The sequence below is a fragment of the Carex rostrata genome, chromosome 33 (genome assembly GCF_964058835.1).
Source record: "Carex rostrata chromosome 33, lpCarRost1.2, whole genome shotgun sequence".
Taxonomy (NCBI): Eukaryota; Viridiplantae; Streptophyta; class Magnoliopsida; order Poales; family Cyperaceae; genus Carex; species Carex rostrata.
This window is the reverse complement of record NC_135950.1, coordinates 5,054,406-5,072,867: the sequence shown is the minus strand read 5'-3', so window position 1 is coordinate 5,072,867 and position 18,462 is coordinate 5,054,406. Positions and strand designations below refer to the sequence as shown.

The 18,462-nt window shown below is 33.3% G+C and overlaps 2 protein-coding genes across 2 annotated transcripts; both read right to left on the bottom strand.

Annotated features, from left to right (window-relative positions):
• Positions 1 to 1,000: 1,000 nt before the first annotated feature.
• On the bottom strand, positions 1,001 to 17,943 carry LOC144548433 (putative disease resistance protein RGA3). Its single transcript, XM_078297091.1, has 4 exons — positions 16,652 to 17,943; positions 14,122 to 16,214; positions 6,189 to 6,372; positions 1,001 to 1,506 (listed from the first exon to the last, which is right to left on the bottom strand). The coding sequence occupies exons 1-3, from the start codon at positions 17,705 to 17,707 to the stop codon at positions 6,249 to 6,251; spliced, it is 3,273 nt and encodes a 1,090-aa protein (XP_078153217.1). The 5' UTR covers positions 17,708 to 17,943; the 3' UTR covers positions 1,001 to 1,506; positions 6,189 to 6,248.
• LOC144548446 (disease resistance protein RGA2-like) lies at positions 1,060 to 3,342 on the bottom strand. Its single transcript, XM_078297109.1, has 2 exons — positions 3,215 to 3,342; positions 1,060 to 3,018 (listed from the first exon to the last, which is right to left on the bottom strand). Exons 1-2 carry the CDS (start codon positions 3,247 to 3,249, stop codon positions 2,688 to 2,690), a joined length of 366 nt encoding a protein of 121 aa, XP_078153235.1. The 5' UTR covers positions 3,250 to 3,342; the 3' UTR covers positions 1,060 to 2,687.
• Positions 17,944 to 18,462: the final 519 nt, after the last annotated feature.

Below are 18,462 nucleotides of genomic sequence, written 5' to 3'. Positions count from 1 at the left end.
GTGCCCGACCTCTACCCGTGCCCCTGCCCGGGTATACCCGGCCCGCCCGTGCCCTGCCCGAGGTTAATACCCTACTTGGTAATATCTCCGAGCTCCGTTCAGAAGCTCATGAGCCTTGTCTCCGACTTGTCTGCAACTTTCACACTTATTCATTTAACTGGATACGTCCAGTTTTTCATAGATATGATACCATAGTGGTGAAACATGTGGTTATTCTGTTGTGAATTCAATTCAGTTAATGGAACCAATTTTAAGGCTAGGCCTCAGGGCTCAGGGTGCATGTACCGCTCCATTTAATTAATTAATATAAGAGATAGTAGGCATTACTTGTACATTTGTTTGTGGTGTGTTTCTCAATCACAATGATTGCTTTTATAACACAGTCTACCAACTCCAACTGTCAGAGATGAAATACACTGTTATTCCTTTTAGCATACGGTACCTACTCCAAATCAGAATTATCTCAATAATTTATTTGACAATTAAGTATGAAACTGGAAATAAATGTAGTTCAATTAAATTTGTACAATTAAAATATATATATATATATATATATATATATATTTTTCTCGCTCGGAACGATATAGAATTATCTGTAACGGTGACTAACAAAAGAAATCTTCATGATATTAGTATAGCACAGGCCCAATAGACAAAGGAAGGGAAATGCACTTAAAAGTTGGCCCAAAACAGTTTTTAGTTTTTATTTTTTTATGAACTGGGCCTTCTGTTGGATGACCGTCGTTGAATCGAATTCATATTGAATTATAATATAATATACTAGTATCGTGCCCGTGTGTTACAACGAAGACGTATTACAAGTTATCTTTGCATGTCAATGCATGCACAATAGTTTTTTTAGAATTATTTACAACACAAATGAAAAATATATATTAAATTTGAAGTTATATGTTGCTAGACAACAAAAACAAATATAAACAACAAAAATAACTTGTATGTTGCTAGATAACCTGGGTGCAAAATATACAAGGACAAAGTATTTCAGCTTAAAAATGTGCAACATACTATTATAAAAAAGAGAGTAAAAAATTCATAACAAGAAAAAAGAAATTATGCTTTGTTCTTACATTTACTGACAAACAAAAAAACATGCCCTTTGTTCTTACATTTACTGACAGATCATTCTTTTTGTTTGTTATTTTTGGGAAGGTTATAACTAAAACCAAACATGTTAGATTCTGCATCTTTTACCTACAATTAACTCACTAATCCTCTTCTCTTGTTACTGTTCTGATTCCTCTTTCTAGAAGATTGAAGAGTCCAGTTCCATTTGGAAACTCTTATCACATTTGAACTGTGTACTTGGTGCCCCTTGAAAGCTTGTGTTATTTCTTCTCGCCCAATTTGCAATTCAATGCGGCTGTTCCAACGCTTTCCTTGGTACAAAGGTTAGTTTAATGTATTCCTTGTGTGCCTGGTACGTGGCTGCACAGTGTGCCACCAATGCTGCCGCTCTCCAGTATGGCAGTTCCTGTCACCACGATCCTACAGTCCGAGAAAATGTCGAATCTTCCATTAGCAGATTTAACAAAGAATAACAGATTTATAGTAAGTAATACAACAACAACAACTACAACCAAGCCTTCAGTTCCAAACAGATTTATAGTAAGTAATTAATAGAATTACTTTTTTTATTGTATTAATTACCTTCTGGCAACAGTACAAAAATATGTCGGAAGTTCAGGAAAGAAAAGGAAAAAAAATCGGGGATTGGTGTATAAGCTGACTTAAGAAAATAAAATCTTGAAAGTACAAGCAATTAATTACCAGAATGGTAGCATTCATGTTTTCGTTTGAGTTCATTCTTTTTCATTTTGCAGCCCTAATTCCAGATTTATATATGAATCTTCTAAATAAAAATAAAGGATATTAAATATTTAATCAAGAAAGCATAATTAACAATTGTTGAATTTCAAGACTTGTGCAAAGAATACTACAAAAGATAGTATAAAGTTTGTGACAATATCAGACACTAATTCAAAGGGTAGTACAAAAGTTTATGACAAGAGGCTAGTGTGGAAAAAAGTGCCGTGACCAAAATTATGAGAGGTGGTCACGGCACACGAATGGTTACGGCGTGCGTCGTGATTCGCGTGCCGTGACCAAGTCGTGCCGTGACCAAGTCGTGCCGTGACCAAATCGTGCCGTAACCAAACGTGCAGTGACCAGTCACGTTAACAAAGTTTTAGAACCACACATGAAAATTTCACAGCCAAGCCCCTACTTTTATTTCTTTTTTTTTTGTGCCGTGCCGTGCTGTGACCAAGATAATTTCCGTGCCATGCCGTGCCGTGTCTTCTGTGCTAACAATTGGTCACGACACGGGACACCCGAGTCATGGCACGTATCTGACACCCGTGCCGTGCTGTACCGTGACGGAGCCATGCCGTTCCGTGACGGACCCGGCTCCGGCGTGCCATTTTTCCCACACTACAAGAGGCGCACCATAATTTAAAGGACTTAATGGCAGCCATATTTTTGCAAAGAAGCCCAAAATTTGTTACTTATTTTTTGTTTGAGATTCCTAGCAAGTTGACATTTTGTTTTAGTGATTTGCAAAGAAGCCCAATATAATATAAAGGAAAATCACAAGCAGGAACTTCTTGTTCTGAACGGTTCTCTCATGTAAAGGCACCAACTCTGATCTTTCTTGGACAGCACCGTGCTCACCTCCTGCTTCCCGTATCATACACTTCCGCACTTCTACTCCTTTTCACCTCCTTTGAGATACATACCCAAATTTTTAATTGGAATTCCTCTTCAATTCTCTGATCATTAAAGATCCTTTTGGCTAAAGTGGTCTTCCCAATTCCTCCCATCCCCACAATAGCAGCAACACCAATGTTTTCTCTCAGATCATTCTCTTCTTTAATTAGCCAATTCACTAGCAGCTTAGTATCTTTTTCAATCTTTTCTCCAACAATATCAGCTAGCACAACTGTGGGATCAGTCTTGTGGGTGATGATCGAGTCCACTCGGCTACCTCGAACGAAAGGCCTAGAAAAGATTAGTGATTCGGTCAATCCAGATTAGCCTTACTCTTGGCAATCTCTTGTAGCCTCGAATTTATATCTTTGATTTTGTAACCGATCTCATGAGCAAATAAAGGGTTACGAAAACAAGATAGCAAATGGCAGCCATAGCGAGCATTTGTTGAGGAATGGGAACTGGAGGCAACAAGGCACTCCTTTACCTTGATCTGACAGAGGTCAATGATGTCATCGGCATCCTTGAGCTGCATAAGCCAACGCTCTATGGCACTGCCCTTGCTCTGCTTTCTTTCAGCATTGGCTAGGAGTCGCCCACTGACTGACTCTGAGGTAGACGAAGGCTCAGCCACAAAAGTAGCGATAAGACCAGATGAGAAATAAGAAGAGAATAGCGTAACTTATTTTCTTTTCCAATAGCGGCCGAATAAACTACTGCATTCAGACATTAGGCCCGCATAAATTACAATAAAGGCCCAATATTTGTAAAAGCCGTCAAAACACATGCCTCTATTTGTTACATCTCGGCTCTCTTTCAGATGTAAATAACCAATCATACAATTCTAACTGATTGATTAAATTAGTCGATCGCATTCAAATAATACAATTAATGATTAATTATACTACAAAGTAGCCTTTAGTGTACCATTTTAATATTTGACCTAATTATATACATATGATCGAGTAATGACTGCTGCCTTGGAATCAAAAGAAAAATGAAGAAGTTTAAATATTTTAAAACATCTACGTATTTTGCATAGAATTGAACAACTTGTGTATGAATATATGTAATTTAATTTGTTGATAATGACACCAATAAATTTATCTTGGTTTGAACTGAACAAACCAAAATTTACTTCGGTTCGGTTTGTTCAGTTAGGTTCAATTCTATTTTTAAAAACTAAAAAAAAAATTATTTAGTTATTTTAATTCGGTTTCAACCGAACCAACAGTTGAACACCCCTACATGAGACCTTGTCTCCGAGTTGTCTGCAGTTTAAATAGTTTTTAAAAAAACGTGGACAGAATAGTCCAAAATAATTTTTTCCTTTTTTCTCTTCACTACTTTGAGCCAAAAAGTTTACTGTTGAAATCTACACCCATCAAGGACCCGCTGAACTATATACTTTAGTTTTATTGGTGATAAATTTGATTTTATACGGAAGTGATACAATTTTAATTTTTATACAAGACATTTAAAAAAAATATATACCTAATTTAAAGATTTCCTTTTAAAAAAAAATGCAAACCTTTTCTGAAGTCATAATTTATAATTTAATATGTAAAAATAATTCAGAGTAGGTGCGATATCCATCGGACCTAATTTGGTTTGATGGTCTCAAACACCGATCTGTATTAAGATGTATGTGCTCCACTTTAAAATTTGTGCATGTTAACTTTTATGTTCGTGTGCATATATTTTAATACAGATCGGACGATATCAGAGCTCATTGAACTCAAGAGTAGATCATATACGGTCATACCCATAAAACCTACTCTGTTCTCATGTATAAATAGACAAAATAATTATTGTTAATATAGAAATAAATAGACACTTTTAAATAAACAATTGAAGAATGAAGATAGGCGCTTTACCTTTTTCCTTATTGAAACGATTTAAATTGGTTCCATTGACTGAACCAAAACTCAATAAATAAATTATATTTTACTACCTCCGTTCCAATTGTTAACTTCTCAAAACACGGGAGCGGGTTGACAAAGGTAAATGGATTAAACTTTAATCCACGCTAGAGAGATTATGTTTGGTAGGCTTAATTCGTGATCTGTAGAGATAAGGATTAAGAATACTTAATTTATGAATAGAGGTGTCTTAAGGCCCGGACATATGATTAAAATTTATAACAAAATGAAGTTCAAGGAGGCGATTTTAATTCTTATTAAGAAACCAATGTTCAGCATAATTAAGTGACTAAAAAAGTTAAATGAAATCATTAAAAGAGCCTCAATGAGATTTAATGTCTGAATAAAATTTTCGGCCATTTTTATTAATATCCTTAAAAAAAACTTAATTTTAAAAATAATCCTACATTTAATTTTTTATTAAAAATGCCCCAACCGCCAGGCTCTATTAATAATCCTATATTTAGACTTGTGATATCCAATTGACAAATAAAATCAAAGTTCACCAAAAAAATAAAAATAAAAAAAATCAAAGTTATAAAAATTTACGACATCACTTCGTAAATATATCAAATATTTTATTTTTTGGCATACACTCTAAATAAGAAAACTTTTTTTTTTCACAAAATTATTCAAATCAAAATACTAAGATCTCTAAAAAAAAAAAAAATCAAAGGCCATGGGGCGCCCTAGCCACGGGCGCTCCGCTAGTGGGTATGGAGCGCTCCGCTTGTGTTTTGGGCTGCCCCATGGCCTGGCGGTTGGGGCATTTTTAATAAAAAATTAAATGTAGGGTTATTTTTAAAATTAAGTTTTTTTTAAGGATATTAATAAAAATGGCCGTAAAATTTTGGTTTATCTAAAAAAATCTTTTCACTTTTAATTAAAATGTTGTAACAACGTCTCAAATTGTTTCTAGGAGAAAAAATTAAGAGAAATTTAGATATATATCCATCATAACTTCTTCAATTAGATATTTCTCCATCAAAATTTTAAAATTAGTTATTTCCCCATCTAAACATAACTATATTATAAATGAGGTGGGCTACGGTGAGTTGCGAAGTAAAACGCATTTCTACTTCACGCCGTATTTTTATTTTGAAAGTCCAAACGACCGATTCGAACCGTTAGATATTTAATCCATATTGAAATGTGCTTGGAGACCAAATTTTACATTTTTTGGAATTTTTTTACTATTTATTAAGCATTTTTGAAAATTACTGTTTTGCTGTAAACAGTAAAAAACAGTAAAATTTTCTAGACCATCAGATCAGCGACTTTCAAAATTGCTTAATAAATAGTAAAAAAATTCCAAAAAATGTAAAATTTAGTCTCCAAGCACATTTCAATATGGAGAACAAGATGAACGGTTCGGATCGACGTTTTGAACTTAAAAATCGCAAAATATGAACGTGAAGTAAAATAGTCGCTTTACTTCGCAACTCACCGTAGCCCACCTCATTATAAATATACCCATTACTCAATTATATAAATTAAAAACACTGATTAATAATAAAAAAAATAAAAGGACAATTATACCTCTTTTAATTATTACTTCACTGCTATGTCTCTCATCAAATATGACAGTGGGACCTTTTTTTATGTCTCAATTAAATCACTGCTATGGCTCTTCCTGAACTCTAAGGTAATGCACCCTCTTGAATTTGCTTCCTGGCGCATGGAACACCAGTCTCCTGAATAAAGAGTCTCCTTCCTCCTTAGTCTGCCAAAGGGAAACAAAAAATGAGATTCGCGAATAAGAAGGAAAGAACAACAGTGAAAATGGAAACGAAGAAATTAGGCTCTTTTGATCGATTCCTTGCAATTACTGAATGAGGAAGATGAGGAGAGCACACTGGTGCTACTAATTTGTCCTACAGTTGCAGGAATTAAGAAAACACCTTAGTGCTTCTCGGGTTAACTTAGTCAAACTGAGTAGTTGAGAACACAATAGTTTAAATCACTTATACAGGGAGAATTGTGACATTCATACGAGACCAATTGGACGACCAATTTGGTATTAAACAGTAGTAACAACTATATACATGGAAAGGGTGCATGCCCGACTAGATCACCATAAACAGAACGCACAACGTCAGACCACTATCCTGTCACATTTTCTTTTTTTGAAACCTGATTATAGTAAAAGATATTTGGCATAATGATAGAGTCATAGAACCAGATTCATATATTTGAAAAGAATGTTAATATAAGGATGACACTATAAAAAATACAAACCAATTTAAAGTTGAGAAGAAAGTTTCATATCAGGATTTAAGGGCTGTATGTGTCTGTCAAAGAAGTATGCTAGAAGATGTAATAAATTAAGCTCAAGCTCAAGAACTGCACAGATGACTTTTGAAGAACACATAGTACCACTTACTAGAATAATAACATAGACACTTTGTTCAAGTTAAAGTTTCTAGGGATCTTCGTGTATTTTTGTTCAATTTGGTAATTTTTTTCATGTGTTTTTGTGTAGTAGTTTTGATTTTCTCATGATTTATCCGGTACTTCACAAATATCGTTTAAAAGGGCGGAGGCGTAGTCATCTCAATTTTTTTTTAATGTAAGGGCATAATTATCTTTTTTATTTTTGTTATTATTATTAATTAGTATTTTTAATTGATTTAGTTGAGTAATAGGTATATTTATAATATAGTTAGAGTAGAACTAGGGTGTTCTTAAGCTCACTAGGGTGTTTGGTGAGCTTAACTCCAAATCTATTAGATTAGCTTGAAACAATAAATCTAAACCGTTAAAACCGATTTACTCCAGTGATGAATTTATATTGAAAGTTTTTAGAATTTCGAATTAATTTTGTAGAAAGTCAAGTAGTAAAAAAGGTTTAAAAAATGAATGTACTAAAATTCATTTATAAACCTTCTAATTTTGACCGCTTGACTTTCTACAAAATTAATTCAAAATTCTAAAAACTTCACATATAAATTCATCACTGGTTAAGTAAATCGGTTTTAACGGTTTTGATTTATTGTTTCAAGCCAATCTAATAGATTTTGGAGTTAAACTCATCAAACACCTTGGTGATCTTAAGAACGAATGTGTATCCTCTGCATTAACTCATGAGTTAATGAATCTCAACCGTCTGATTTTAAACGGAACAAATCCGGCTCTTACTGGTCTTTAATATTAGTGTAGATGTAGTCCGCACAAATCTTAAAACAGATCGGATGGTTGAGATTCATTAATTCAAAAGATTATCTTTTGAGTTAATGTAGAGAATACGAATTTCTTAAGAACACTCTAGGGAAATAACTAATTTTAAGTTTTGATGGGGAAATATCTAATTGAAGAAGTTTTGATGGGTATATATCTAAATTTCTCAAAAATTAATTATATTCTAAAATTAATAAATAAATATTATAATGTGAAGCCTAATGTTGTAATGAAGATAGAATTTTTATTTTCTTCGAGACCAAAAAAAAATCTGGAAGCAAAAAGTAAGAATATCTTTTTGTATTTCGTAAAATTAATTTTCTCAGTTTGGGAATAAAATGCAAATATTCGTTAATAGGAATAATGATTGGAGTTCAAATACCAAATAACAAAAGAGAAGGAAATAACTGTTAAGAGCTGGTCTATTTTCTTGAACAATTGACCAATTTGCTCATTTCCGGGAAAGCCTCAGCTGAGTTGTAAGTTTGCGGAGATTTGATAATTAGCTCTATTATCTTGTTCCGTAATTAAAAAAACATTAAAAATTTCAACATAAAAAGTCAGCCCCTTTCTCTCTGTTTTTTTTTTTTTTTAAATCTTGAAATTTACAAAAATATTAAAAATTACAATATAAAGTAAGAATTGTCCATAAGTTCCTTATAGCATTCACTTTTCTCTCTATGTTATTTGCACTATTATTAATATCGATGCTATTTGAACATAGCGCTGTTTTTTTAACCAGTCTGCTATAACACGATAAACGCTATTTAAACCTTTGATAATAACAGAAGATAGATGGCTATACGGACTTCTAGTCCTAGATGGCATTACATGTGAACAAAAACAAGAATTTGTTTTGTAGTCTTATAAGTTATATACACAAGACTTCGAATATTTTTTTATATTACAAAATAATAAATTATATATATTATAAAGGGAGCTGCTAACAACGCACTATAGTACTTGCACTATATCCGCACCATAATTATCTGGAGAGACCGCAAAAACTCCAATACTTAATTTTTTTCTAAAGTATAATAATATCCATGTATCTATACCTATGTGTCAACTATTTTGTTAGAGGAAGGTTGATGCGCGGAGACGATTGGAAAAGATTGTGGTGATACGGAGTCCTCACTACTTCATTAGACGGATGACTGAGGGACTGAAAAAGATATGATCATAACAAGTTATTCATCAAAGTATTAATATTTTATTTTTCAAGTGTTTATATTTATGAAGGTTGATATGCAGGGATAATATACAAGAATGGGAGAGTACTCGCGACCGATACTATCGGTATACCCTCGCGGATACTATTGTCGCTAATAGGAAAAACACCTTTCTGTCGGTATACCCTCGCAGATAGTCAATTTTATCCTCACGGATACTCTTCCATTAATTCTTGTAGTATCTTTTTAGAATAATAATTAGTGGGGACTATATAACTAGCAAGGATCATAGTACATAATTTCTTTAAATGAGATGCATAAATTTTGGAGTACTCCAATAATCATTTTCTTATAAAAACTTCAGTATATTTAGTTTTTTCTCAAAATAATAATTATTGTTATTCTACTATTCATTCTAATTCACGTTAATCTTTAAAGTCCTCTATATTTTATTAAGAACTTAATTTATTATTATTATTAAAAATGATAAAAATAAAAATATTGATTTATTCTATTTTTTTTTACTAAAGATAAACACTAATAAATCAATATTTTTAGAATAAAGATTTCTTTCCCCCAGTTTATTTCCCCCATCCATCCCCCAATCATTAATTGTATAAGGGGATCACAACTTCCAGCACAAAAAGACAAGTATTAACATCTAATATAGTAATGCGGGGGACTGCTAATTAACTGAGGAACTACTTATATTTGAAAAACTTTACAACTGATGCGCGTAAATATGTATACTTATATACGCAAATATTAACATCTAATATAGTAAGTATTCATATGTAAGATATCAAGTATTTCTTTAAACAATCTTTCTTATTACATGCTTATTTTTTACACATTTTTAAATGTGGTTTTTTCTCTTACTTCAATGTCGCTCATATTTCTGATAATCTGTGAATTCTTTTGCAAATCTAAAGTCACAGACGTTTTCTACATAATTTTCTCTTTCAAATGAGATCCATGGTGAAGTATTTTGAGTTTTCCACCGCGCAAGTATTCATACCTCGTAGTGGAAGTATTCATAACTCGTCGTGATCTCGATTTAGACTGCATCACTTCCGACTTCTTATCTATCGGCTCCTACCGATTCGCGGCAACAAGGCTTTTCAGGTTGTCACATGCGATTTATTAATACTTTCCCAATGAGATATGAATACTTGCTCGACGAAGTATCAATACTTGCACAAAGATGTATGAATACTTGCTCGACGTGGTAGAATACTTGCCCGACGAGGTATGAAACTACATGACAAGATATGAATACTTACGCGACGGACGACTCGGAAGTATGTCATCATGGATTTCATTCGAAAGAAAAAATTACGTAAAAGATGTTCGTGATATTAGATTCACAAATTTCATCACAGATTGTCAGAAATATTGGCGAGATTGGAGAAAAAAACCCACATTTAAAAACGTGTAAAAGATGGATGTGATGTGTCCATTTTTTTTTTAAATACTTGATATATTATATATTAACACTTGCGTGCATATGTATCTATATTTGCGCATGCCAGTTGTAAAATCTATCAAATATTAAGCGGTTCCTCAAGTAGTTAGTGGTACACCCAGTAAATGAGCAGCCTCTCAACTTAATAATCGATAATGATGCATTTTGTTTTGTCTTTTAGTGTTGAAAGTTGTGACCCCCTCTTAATTAGTGGTCAACAAAGACAGTTGTTGACTGGGGGATAAATGAGGGAAATAAATTGGGAGATAATTAGTTGATCCCATATTTTTATTTGGACGTAAAATTTTAAAATATATCGATAAGTTCGGTTTTATATGAGATTATTGAATACATATATCTGGAAATTTCACAAATGTTATATAAAAGTATGTTCATAAGAATATTGATATCTCATATATATGTAAGTATTTAATTAAACAAGTAATCAAATCTGTTGATTCACCGGTCTAATCAGTAAACCATTTACTCAAAGGTTTATCAGATTGAGGTCCGGTCTGATTATGATAACATTGGTCATTTGTCAATTATCTCTCGAGTTCCCATGGAAAACGACTATAGATTCAGCGAAACATTGATGGTTCATTTCAAATACAATTTCAATCAGACTTTTATACAAAATTTCAAACCAAAATTGCAATTAATTCATATTAAGTAACTTTAAAAAAATGAAGTCATTATTCACGTGACATGTAACATGAAGCAATAATTTACTCAAGTTCAAATAAAAATACTTGGTACATCAAATAATAAATTATATAGAATTTAGGAATCGACTAACTATCCCCCAGTCAATTTTTTCCATTCATCCCGCAGTCAATAACTACTTGTGGGAGCCATTAACTAACTGAACTTCATTAATTACTTGGGGACCACTTAATTTTTGATAGATTTTATAACTGATGCGTGCAAATATTGATACATATGCACGCAAGTGTTAAAATATAATATATCAAGTATTTATACCTAAGATACCAAGTATTTCGAAAAAAAAAACTGGACACATCACACATATATCTTCTACACGTTTTTAGAGTTGGGTTTTTTTTCTCCATTTGATCTCGTCAATATTTCTAATGATCTGTGAGGAAATTTGCAAATCTAAAACCATAGATGCCTTCTACGTAATTTTCTCTTTTAAATAAGATCCTTGATGACGTACTTTCGGATTGTCCGTTGTGTAAGTATTCATACCTCATCATGCAAATGTTCATACATCGCCGTGAATACACTCTCGTGTAAGGATTCATATCTTGTCGAGCAAGTATTCATACCTTCTCGTTCAAGTATTAATATCTCATAATGCATGTGTATATAATTCATGTCTGAAGTGTTTGTATCTAACATATTTTATCAAATTTTTTTCATATGACACATGATGACATTTGAAAATATTAATTGCAGAATTTGAAGATTTTTTTAAAAAATAATAGATATACTTTTAATAAAATTGAAATCAAGTCATACAGCAATATTTTTAATATTATGAGAGATTTTTCATTTAAATTTCTCACAAAAAAAATATTACCTTTTGCAGTAGATGAAAAGCTGGTTTTAAATATTGAATAAACCAAATATATATAGTACACGAAATTAACGCTTATCAAATCATGATAAGAAGTTGAAAATTTTCAAAAAGATAGAGACAAAAATGATTCTATTGTCAAAGCAGTACTATTGAACATCTTTCCTCCAACATATACCATTGATGGATCCAAAAAAGAAAGCGGTACACTTTTCATACGCTGCTTGTATCAAAAGCAGTGGTGTAAATGTATGACGAACAGAGTGTCATTAAACAATTAATAGATATGCAGTTAATTAATCAAAATTTATAGATAATTTTGTATTTTCATTAAAGTTATATATACACTCATAATATATTAAAAATGATTAATTTAATTTATTAAACTTATCAAAATAAATTTATTTTAACTTATTTACTTTGTTAATTAATAAAATTTTATAAAATTGTCTTTTAGAAAATATGCATATAAAATAAGGTAAAGTATAATGTATATAAAGAATAATTGTAAAAAGAATAATAGCATAGTGTATATAAAGAATAATTGTAAAAAAAAATAATAATAAAAAAGACCAATTAATTGACCGTATTAACATAAAACTTATGATTAATCAGATAAATCAACTATTACTCAGTTTTATTCACAAAATAACTTTCCAACAAATATGTTCGTGACAATTTGATTATCGTCACCAACTAATCAGCCAATTAATTAGTATGTATTTATTTATGTAGATTTTGTCACTGCCACTGTGAAATTCTCGAAGCAAAGAGAACGTAGCTTGAAAATCTCCTGATTTTCGCGAAAGCTCCTCGATACCATAGTGACAAGACTCGATAGCCCCGTAGGAATAAATAGTGCTTTTAGCATGTAAAGTATGTGACAAGTTGATCTGTAACCCCGTCACTTAATGGCGATTATCTATATATCTAACTGATTAATTAAATTACTCGAACGCATTCAAATAATACAATTATACAATTAATGATTATAGTACGAAGTAGCCGTTAGTGTACCAATTTAATATTTGGAGTAGAACTAGGGTGTTCTTAAGTTCACCAAACTCTTTGGTGAACTTAAGTCTAAAACCCGTCACTGATACAAATTCTGTTGGACGTCCGTCACTGAATCGAATTCAGATTGAATTATAAATTTATAATATAATCTATATACGGATTCATTCATATTTATATATTTACAATCCGATTCGGTCATTTATGCACTAACCAGTATATTAAAAATATGGAAATCCAAGGAACGCTTCATAATTAATCTCCCATTTTTTTACCATAAAAAAGGAAAAGAAAAGAAAATGAAAAACAATAAGAAAATAAAGGTAAGGATAAGAAAAATAAAAATAAAAACATAACCAAAGTAGATAAAAAAATTAAAAATTAACAAACACCCATTTACATAGAATCACCTTCCGAATGGTTTATTTTATACCCTCAGCACCGCTCTTTTTGCATATATATCTTGAAAATGATGAATCAGTTTTATAGTTCTGATACTTGTTATATACTGTGCAATAATTCTTTGTTATGTAAAAGCAATATTCTTTGCTTGAAAGATTCTAAAATTAATCTTTTCTGTTTTTTCTTCGTCCTTTATATTAATAATTTGTTTGCTGAATCGTTATACATGCATTAGATAGTGATCCATATATATATACGTTATACATACATTAGATAGTGATCGATATATATACACCTCAACGTACTGAACCCAAGCAATGTAATAATTAAATAATACTAATAACTCATTTTTGTCATATTTATTTTACATGGATACAGATTAATTGTTATCAACTAAGGTGCTTAGAAGGACCAATCTCTAAGTTTTTATGGAACATTTACCAATTTATTACTGTTGGATGACAGCCACCATGATTTCTTATAACCAGATAATTTAGGACAGAAAGCAATTTGATATAACCAGCCAGAAATGATTTTGCTCTTTTCAATGAAACCTCATTAAAATCAGCAATCATAACATACTAGAAAGGGGCTAAAAACAAAGAACTCAAGAGTCAAGACCATACTGGTATGGTACTGATGGGGTTCCATAGGTGCTATTTGTACTTGAATATAAAAACTTATTAAATAGCTACTGACCTTGTGCTTGCATTGGTGGTGAAACTGCATGGTGTCTTCTTGTATGTAACGTATAAAGATTCATTCGGTGAGTAGATAGTCACGTTGGGAATGTGTTTGAATATGCTCCACTCAGAACCACTTCCTCTTTCTCTTGCAATCTTCAGCAACAACTCCTCACTACACCCGACTGTTAGCTTTTGCAGCGTTATAGTTGCCAAGTAATCTGGGAGGGTTTCCATTTCAAAATCAATTAAAACCATGCTTTGTAATGCCTTAAGGTCCTCCAAAGTTTGTAGGTTTGGGCATTTTTTTATTAGAATATGAGAGATGCTTGGTAAATTTGAAAATCTCTCCAGGATTAGATTGTTAGAAACACGAATTTCTTTGATTGATGGGAGTTTCTCCACGAAAATTAGATTCTGGGCACCATTAATTTGTAGGGACTCCAAGGAAATAGCATGGTGCGAAAGACCCTCCGGAAGAGATCTCAACTGGGGACAATCCTCAATTACCAGGTTTTTTAGCTTGGTCATGGCTGGCTGGCCCATATTCCACCACCACTCTTTCCATTTGGGCAGCCCCAAAAATTCTAGTTCACTCAACTTGGGAAATGCGGGCTTGATAGGACAACTCATAGCTATTACATCTTCGCTTTGGATATCCCTCCCCAAGAACTCTTCTCCCACACTCACGACTGAATATACACCTTTTATTCGAAGAAACACCAAATTGGGAAGTTGGCCTAACGGAGCAAGCTCCTCAAGGCAAACACAATTATGAATAACAAGATAGTTAAGGTTTGGAAGGGCTGCTCCCAAGTTCAACCAATTTGGAAGGCATCTACCAAAGTAACATTCAATTGAAAACTCTTCTAGAGAACTTGGAGGACAGAGCTCATTTAAAACATCCTCAATTACCATCTTTTTCTCATTAGTTTGGGAAAGTTGTTCTATTGGGCTCAATAAAGTGTAATAGAGGTATAGTTGCTTCAAATGATTCTTGCTCCTAAGGTTAGCCTTCTTTGCTATGTTCCTATCACATACTCTCTCTAAGCCCTCTAAACGAAGTTGAATGAGTTTAGATAGAGATTCTAACCCATCTAGGCTACTAAATCTCTCCAAATTATTCTTGTATGGCTTGAAACCATGTAGAACATTGAGCTTTTCTAGATTATTTATTCCCGTTGGGATTGCCTCGACCTTTGTAATTTCAAAACCAAGACACCTCAATTCTCGGAGATTACAAATGCTTTCGGGGACCTGCGACAACTCAGTGCAGTTTGTACACCATAAACATGCCAAATTTCTCAGATTTTCTATGGAACTTGGAATACTTCTTAACTTTGAAGCACTGACATCCAAGTATCTCAGATGCACAAGGCCAAACAAAGAATCTGGTAGGCTTGAGATACCGGTATTGCATAGATTTATAATACGTAGATTACAAACAGTTTTACATAGATCACCAAGTGTAAAATCAGATTTTTCACGATGTACTAATGTTCTCAACCCTATTTCCTTTTTAATTACTTCAATATTTACCTCAGATGCTTCTATTGATAACCGTCTTACTTTCAGTGAACCGTCAGACTTGGATAAAACTTGTCCCTTCCCTAAGACATAGTTCTCATCTTTTCCCAATTGATGGGCAAAAGACCACAAAAGGTCATGCATTTTGCACGAGGACTTATAGCCAGGAAGACTTTCCAAAAGATTTCTCATAATTAACTCCTTGTAATATGAATCTCCCAACTCCCAAATATCTCCCTTATCATGCAAAAAGCCTTCTGCTAGCCACATATATATTAAATCTGGTTTTACGATCTCACAATCTTCGGGAAAGAGGGAACAAAAGATGAAGCATTGTTTCAAAGGTGCTTGAAGGTCCTCGTAGCTTAAATAGAATGCACGATGGATATCTCCCGATAGCCCATCCATGGACCACACATTGCTTCGAAGAATTGCTTCCCAGTTGTCTCTCGTGTTGCCTTTTGTGCGAAGTACACCGCCTATGCTTTTGATGGCAAGAGGCAAACCATCACATTTTTCAACAATTTGCATTCCAATTTCCTTGAAATCTTGAATCTCGCTCTCAATCCCGTTTGGCGCGACCTACCAAATAATTATATACACATGAAATTAGTAACTTCATATTAAAAAATGAACAACTTTTGGTAGAAAATTAATTAATGTCATTGGTATACTTGCATTCAAAATTTTAAAATTAGGAGTTTCCAATTTGCATTCAAAATTAATGCCATTCATATTAGAAAATTTAAGGTAGAAAGTTTACAATTATACAGTAAATGAACAATCTAATTTAGTTGGCCATGATCGTATGCACATTTTTAAAATGCTACATCTACTGCATTTCTTTTTCATCAAGTAGATGTAGAACTACATTTTTAATTAAGCTAGATGCTGCTCTCTAGTTCAGACAACAGTAAGTCAAGAAAAAAAAAATATAGAAAATAATAGCAGGTTAACCCATCTAATGTTAATTCAAATTAGGAGTAAATTGTAAAAATCATCATAATTTTAAGTGATACCTGCTTAATTAACAATGACCATCCATCCACGTCAGATAACTTATCGACTCGATGAGATCTTGCCACCCTAATTCCATTCGCAACTCTTTCGTCTCGAGTGGTGACCAGTAACCTACTCCCATGTGCTGCACCATTCATGGGAGCACGCAATAGGTCATCCCAAACCTTTCGACTCTCTTCCCAAACATCATCGAGAACAAGCAGGAACTTTTTCTTCTGAATGGTTCTCACAAGTATAGGCACCAACTCTGATCTTTCCTGAGCGGCACCGTGCTCACCTCCTGCCTCCCGTATCATACACTTTAACACTTCTACTCCTTTCACCTCCTTAGAGATGCATACCCAAATTTTTAACTGGAATGCCTCTCCAATTCTCTTGTCATTAAAGATCCTTTTGGCTAAAGTAGTCTTCCCAATTCCTCCCATCCCCACAATAGCAGCAACAACAATGTTTTCTCTCACATCCTTCTCTTCTTCAATTAGCCAGTTCACTAGCAGCTCAGTATCTTGTTCAATCTGTTCTCCAACAATATCAGCTTGCACTACTGCGGGATCAGTCTTGCGGCTGATCATCGAGTCCACTCTGTTGCCTGGAACGAAAGGCCCATAAAAGAGTGGCGATTCGGTCAAACCCAAAGTAGCCTTACTCTTGGCAATCTCTTGTAGCCTCGAATTTATATCTTTGATTTTGTAACCGATCTCGTGAGCAAATAAAGGATTGCGGAAACAAGACAGCAAATGGCAGCCATAGCGAGCATTTGTTGAGGAATGGGAACTGGAGGCAGCAAGGCGCTCCTTTACCTTCATCTGACAGAGGTCAATGACGTCATCGGCATCGTACATGACATCTTTGAGCTGCATAAGCCAACGCTCTATGGCACTGCCCTTGCTCTTCTTCCTCTCAGCATCGGCTAGGACACATTGTATGTCACAAACGGTCTTGTTGAGCTTCTCGATCTGGCCAGGGATGTCCAGCAGCATGCCCACCTCATCCTGAGCCATTTGCATGAGAAGCTCGTTAAACTTTGGCAGGAAGGCATCGAGTATCATCACCATTTTTGTTATGGACGAGAGCTACAGCTAGAGCTCGGGAGAAAGAGAGATTAGAATGGTAGTTGGAGAATGTGGATGGAGAACAAAGAGAGATTAGATTAATTATTCCTTTCTTGGGGTGGTTGAATAAGTCGATGATGGGGCTGGGAGCAAATTGCTTTTTTTTTTAAAGCAACAAATTATGAAAGCAAAAAAAACTTATTCGTTTCTTTCTGTTGTACCTTTTTCTTTTCATTTTTTTTTTTTTTGTATTTGAAGCTTTATTATTCCAAAGAGGTGGAGCATATATAATGGCAATACAACCAAATGTTGCAATGCTTTTGCTTTGAGCAGACATCTATAGATTTCATTCTTTATTTACTTTTTTGATGGTATGAAAATTCATTGCTTGAGCAACTAGCCATTTGTTAGTATTTACAAACATAGTTTTTCTTGGCTGGGTCTTTTATTTCAGCAATGTTACAATAATATTTTATCATTAATTCCGAAAAATTTCTAGAGCTATTGTTTTGATTGTATTGAAATTATTTATTAAATTAGCTAAGGTTTGATATAATTTAAATAAATAATGTTCGTTAGTTCAGAGAGTATATATATATATAGAGTAGAACTAGGGTGCTCTTAAGCTCACCAAAGTTTTGGTGAGCTTAACTCTAAAACTTATCAAATCGATTTCAAATGAAGAATCTGAACCGTTAAAACCTGCCTACCTTACGTGTGATGCATCTAGATGTGAAATTTTTAAACATTCGAATTAA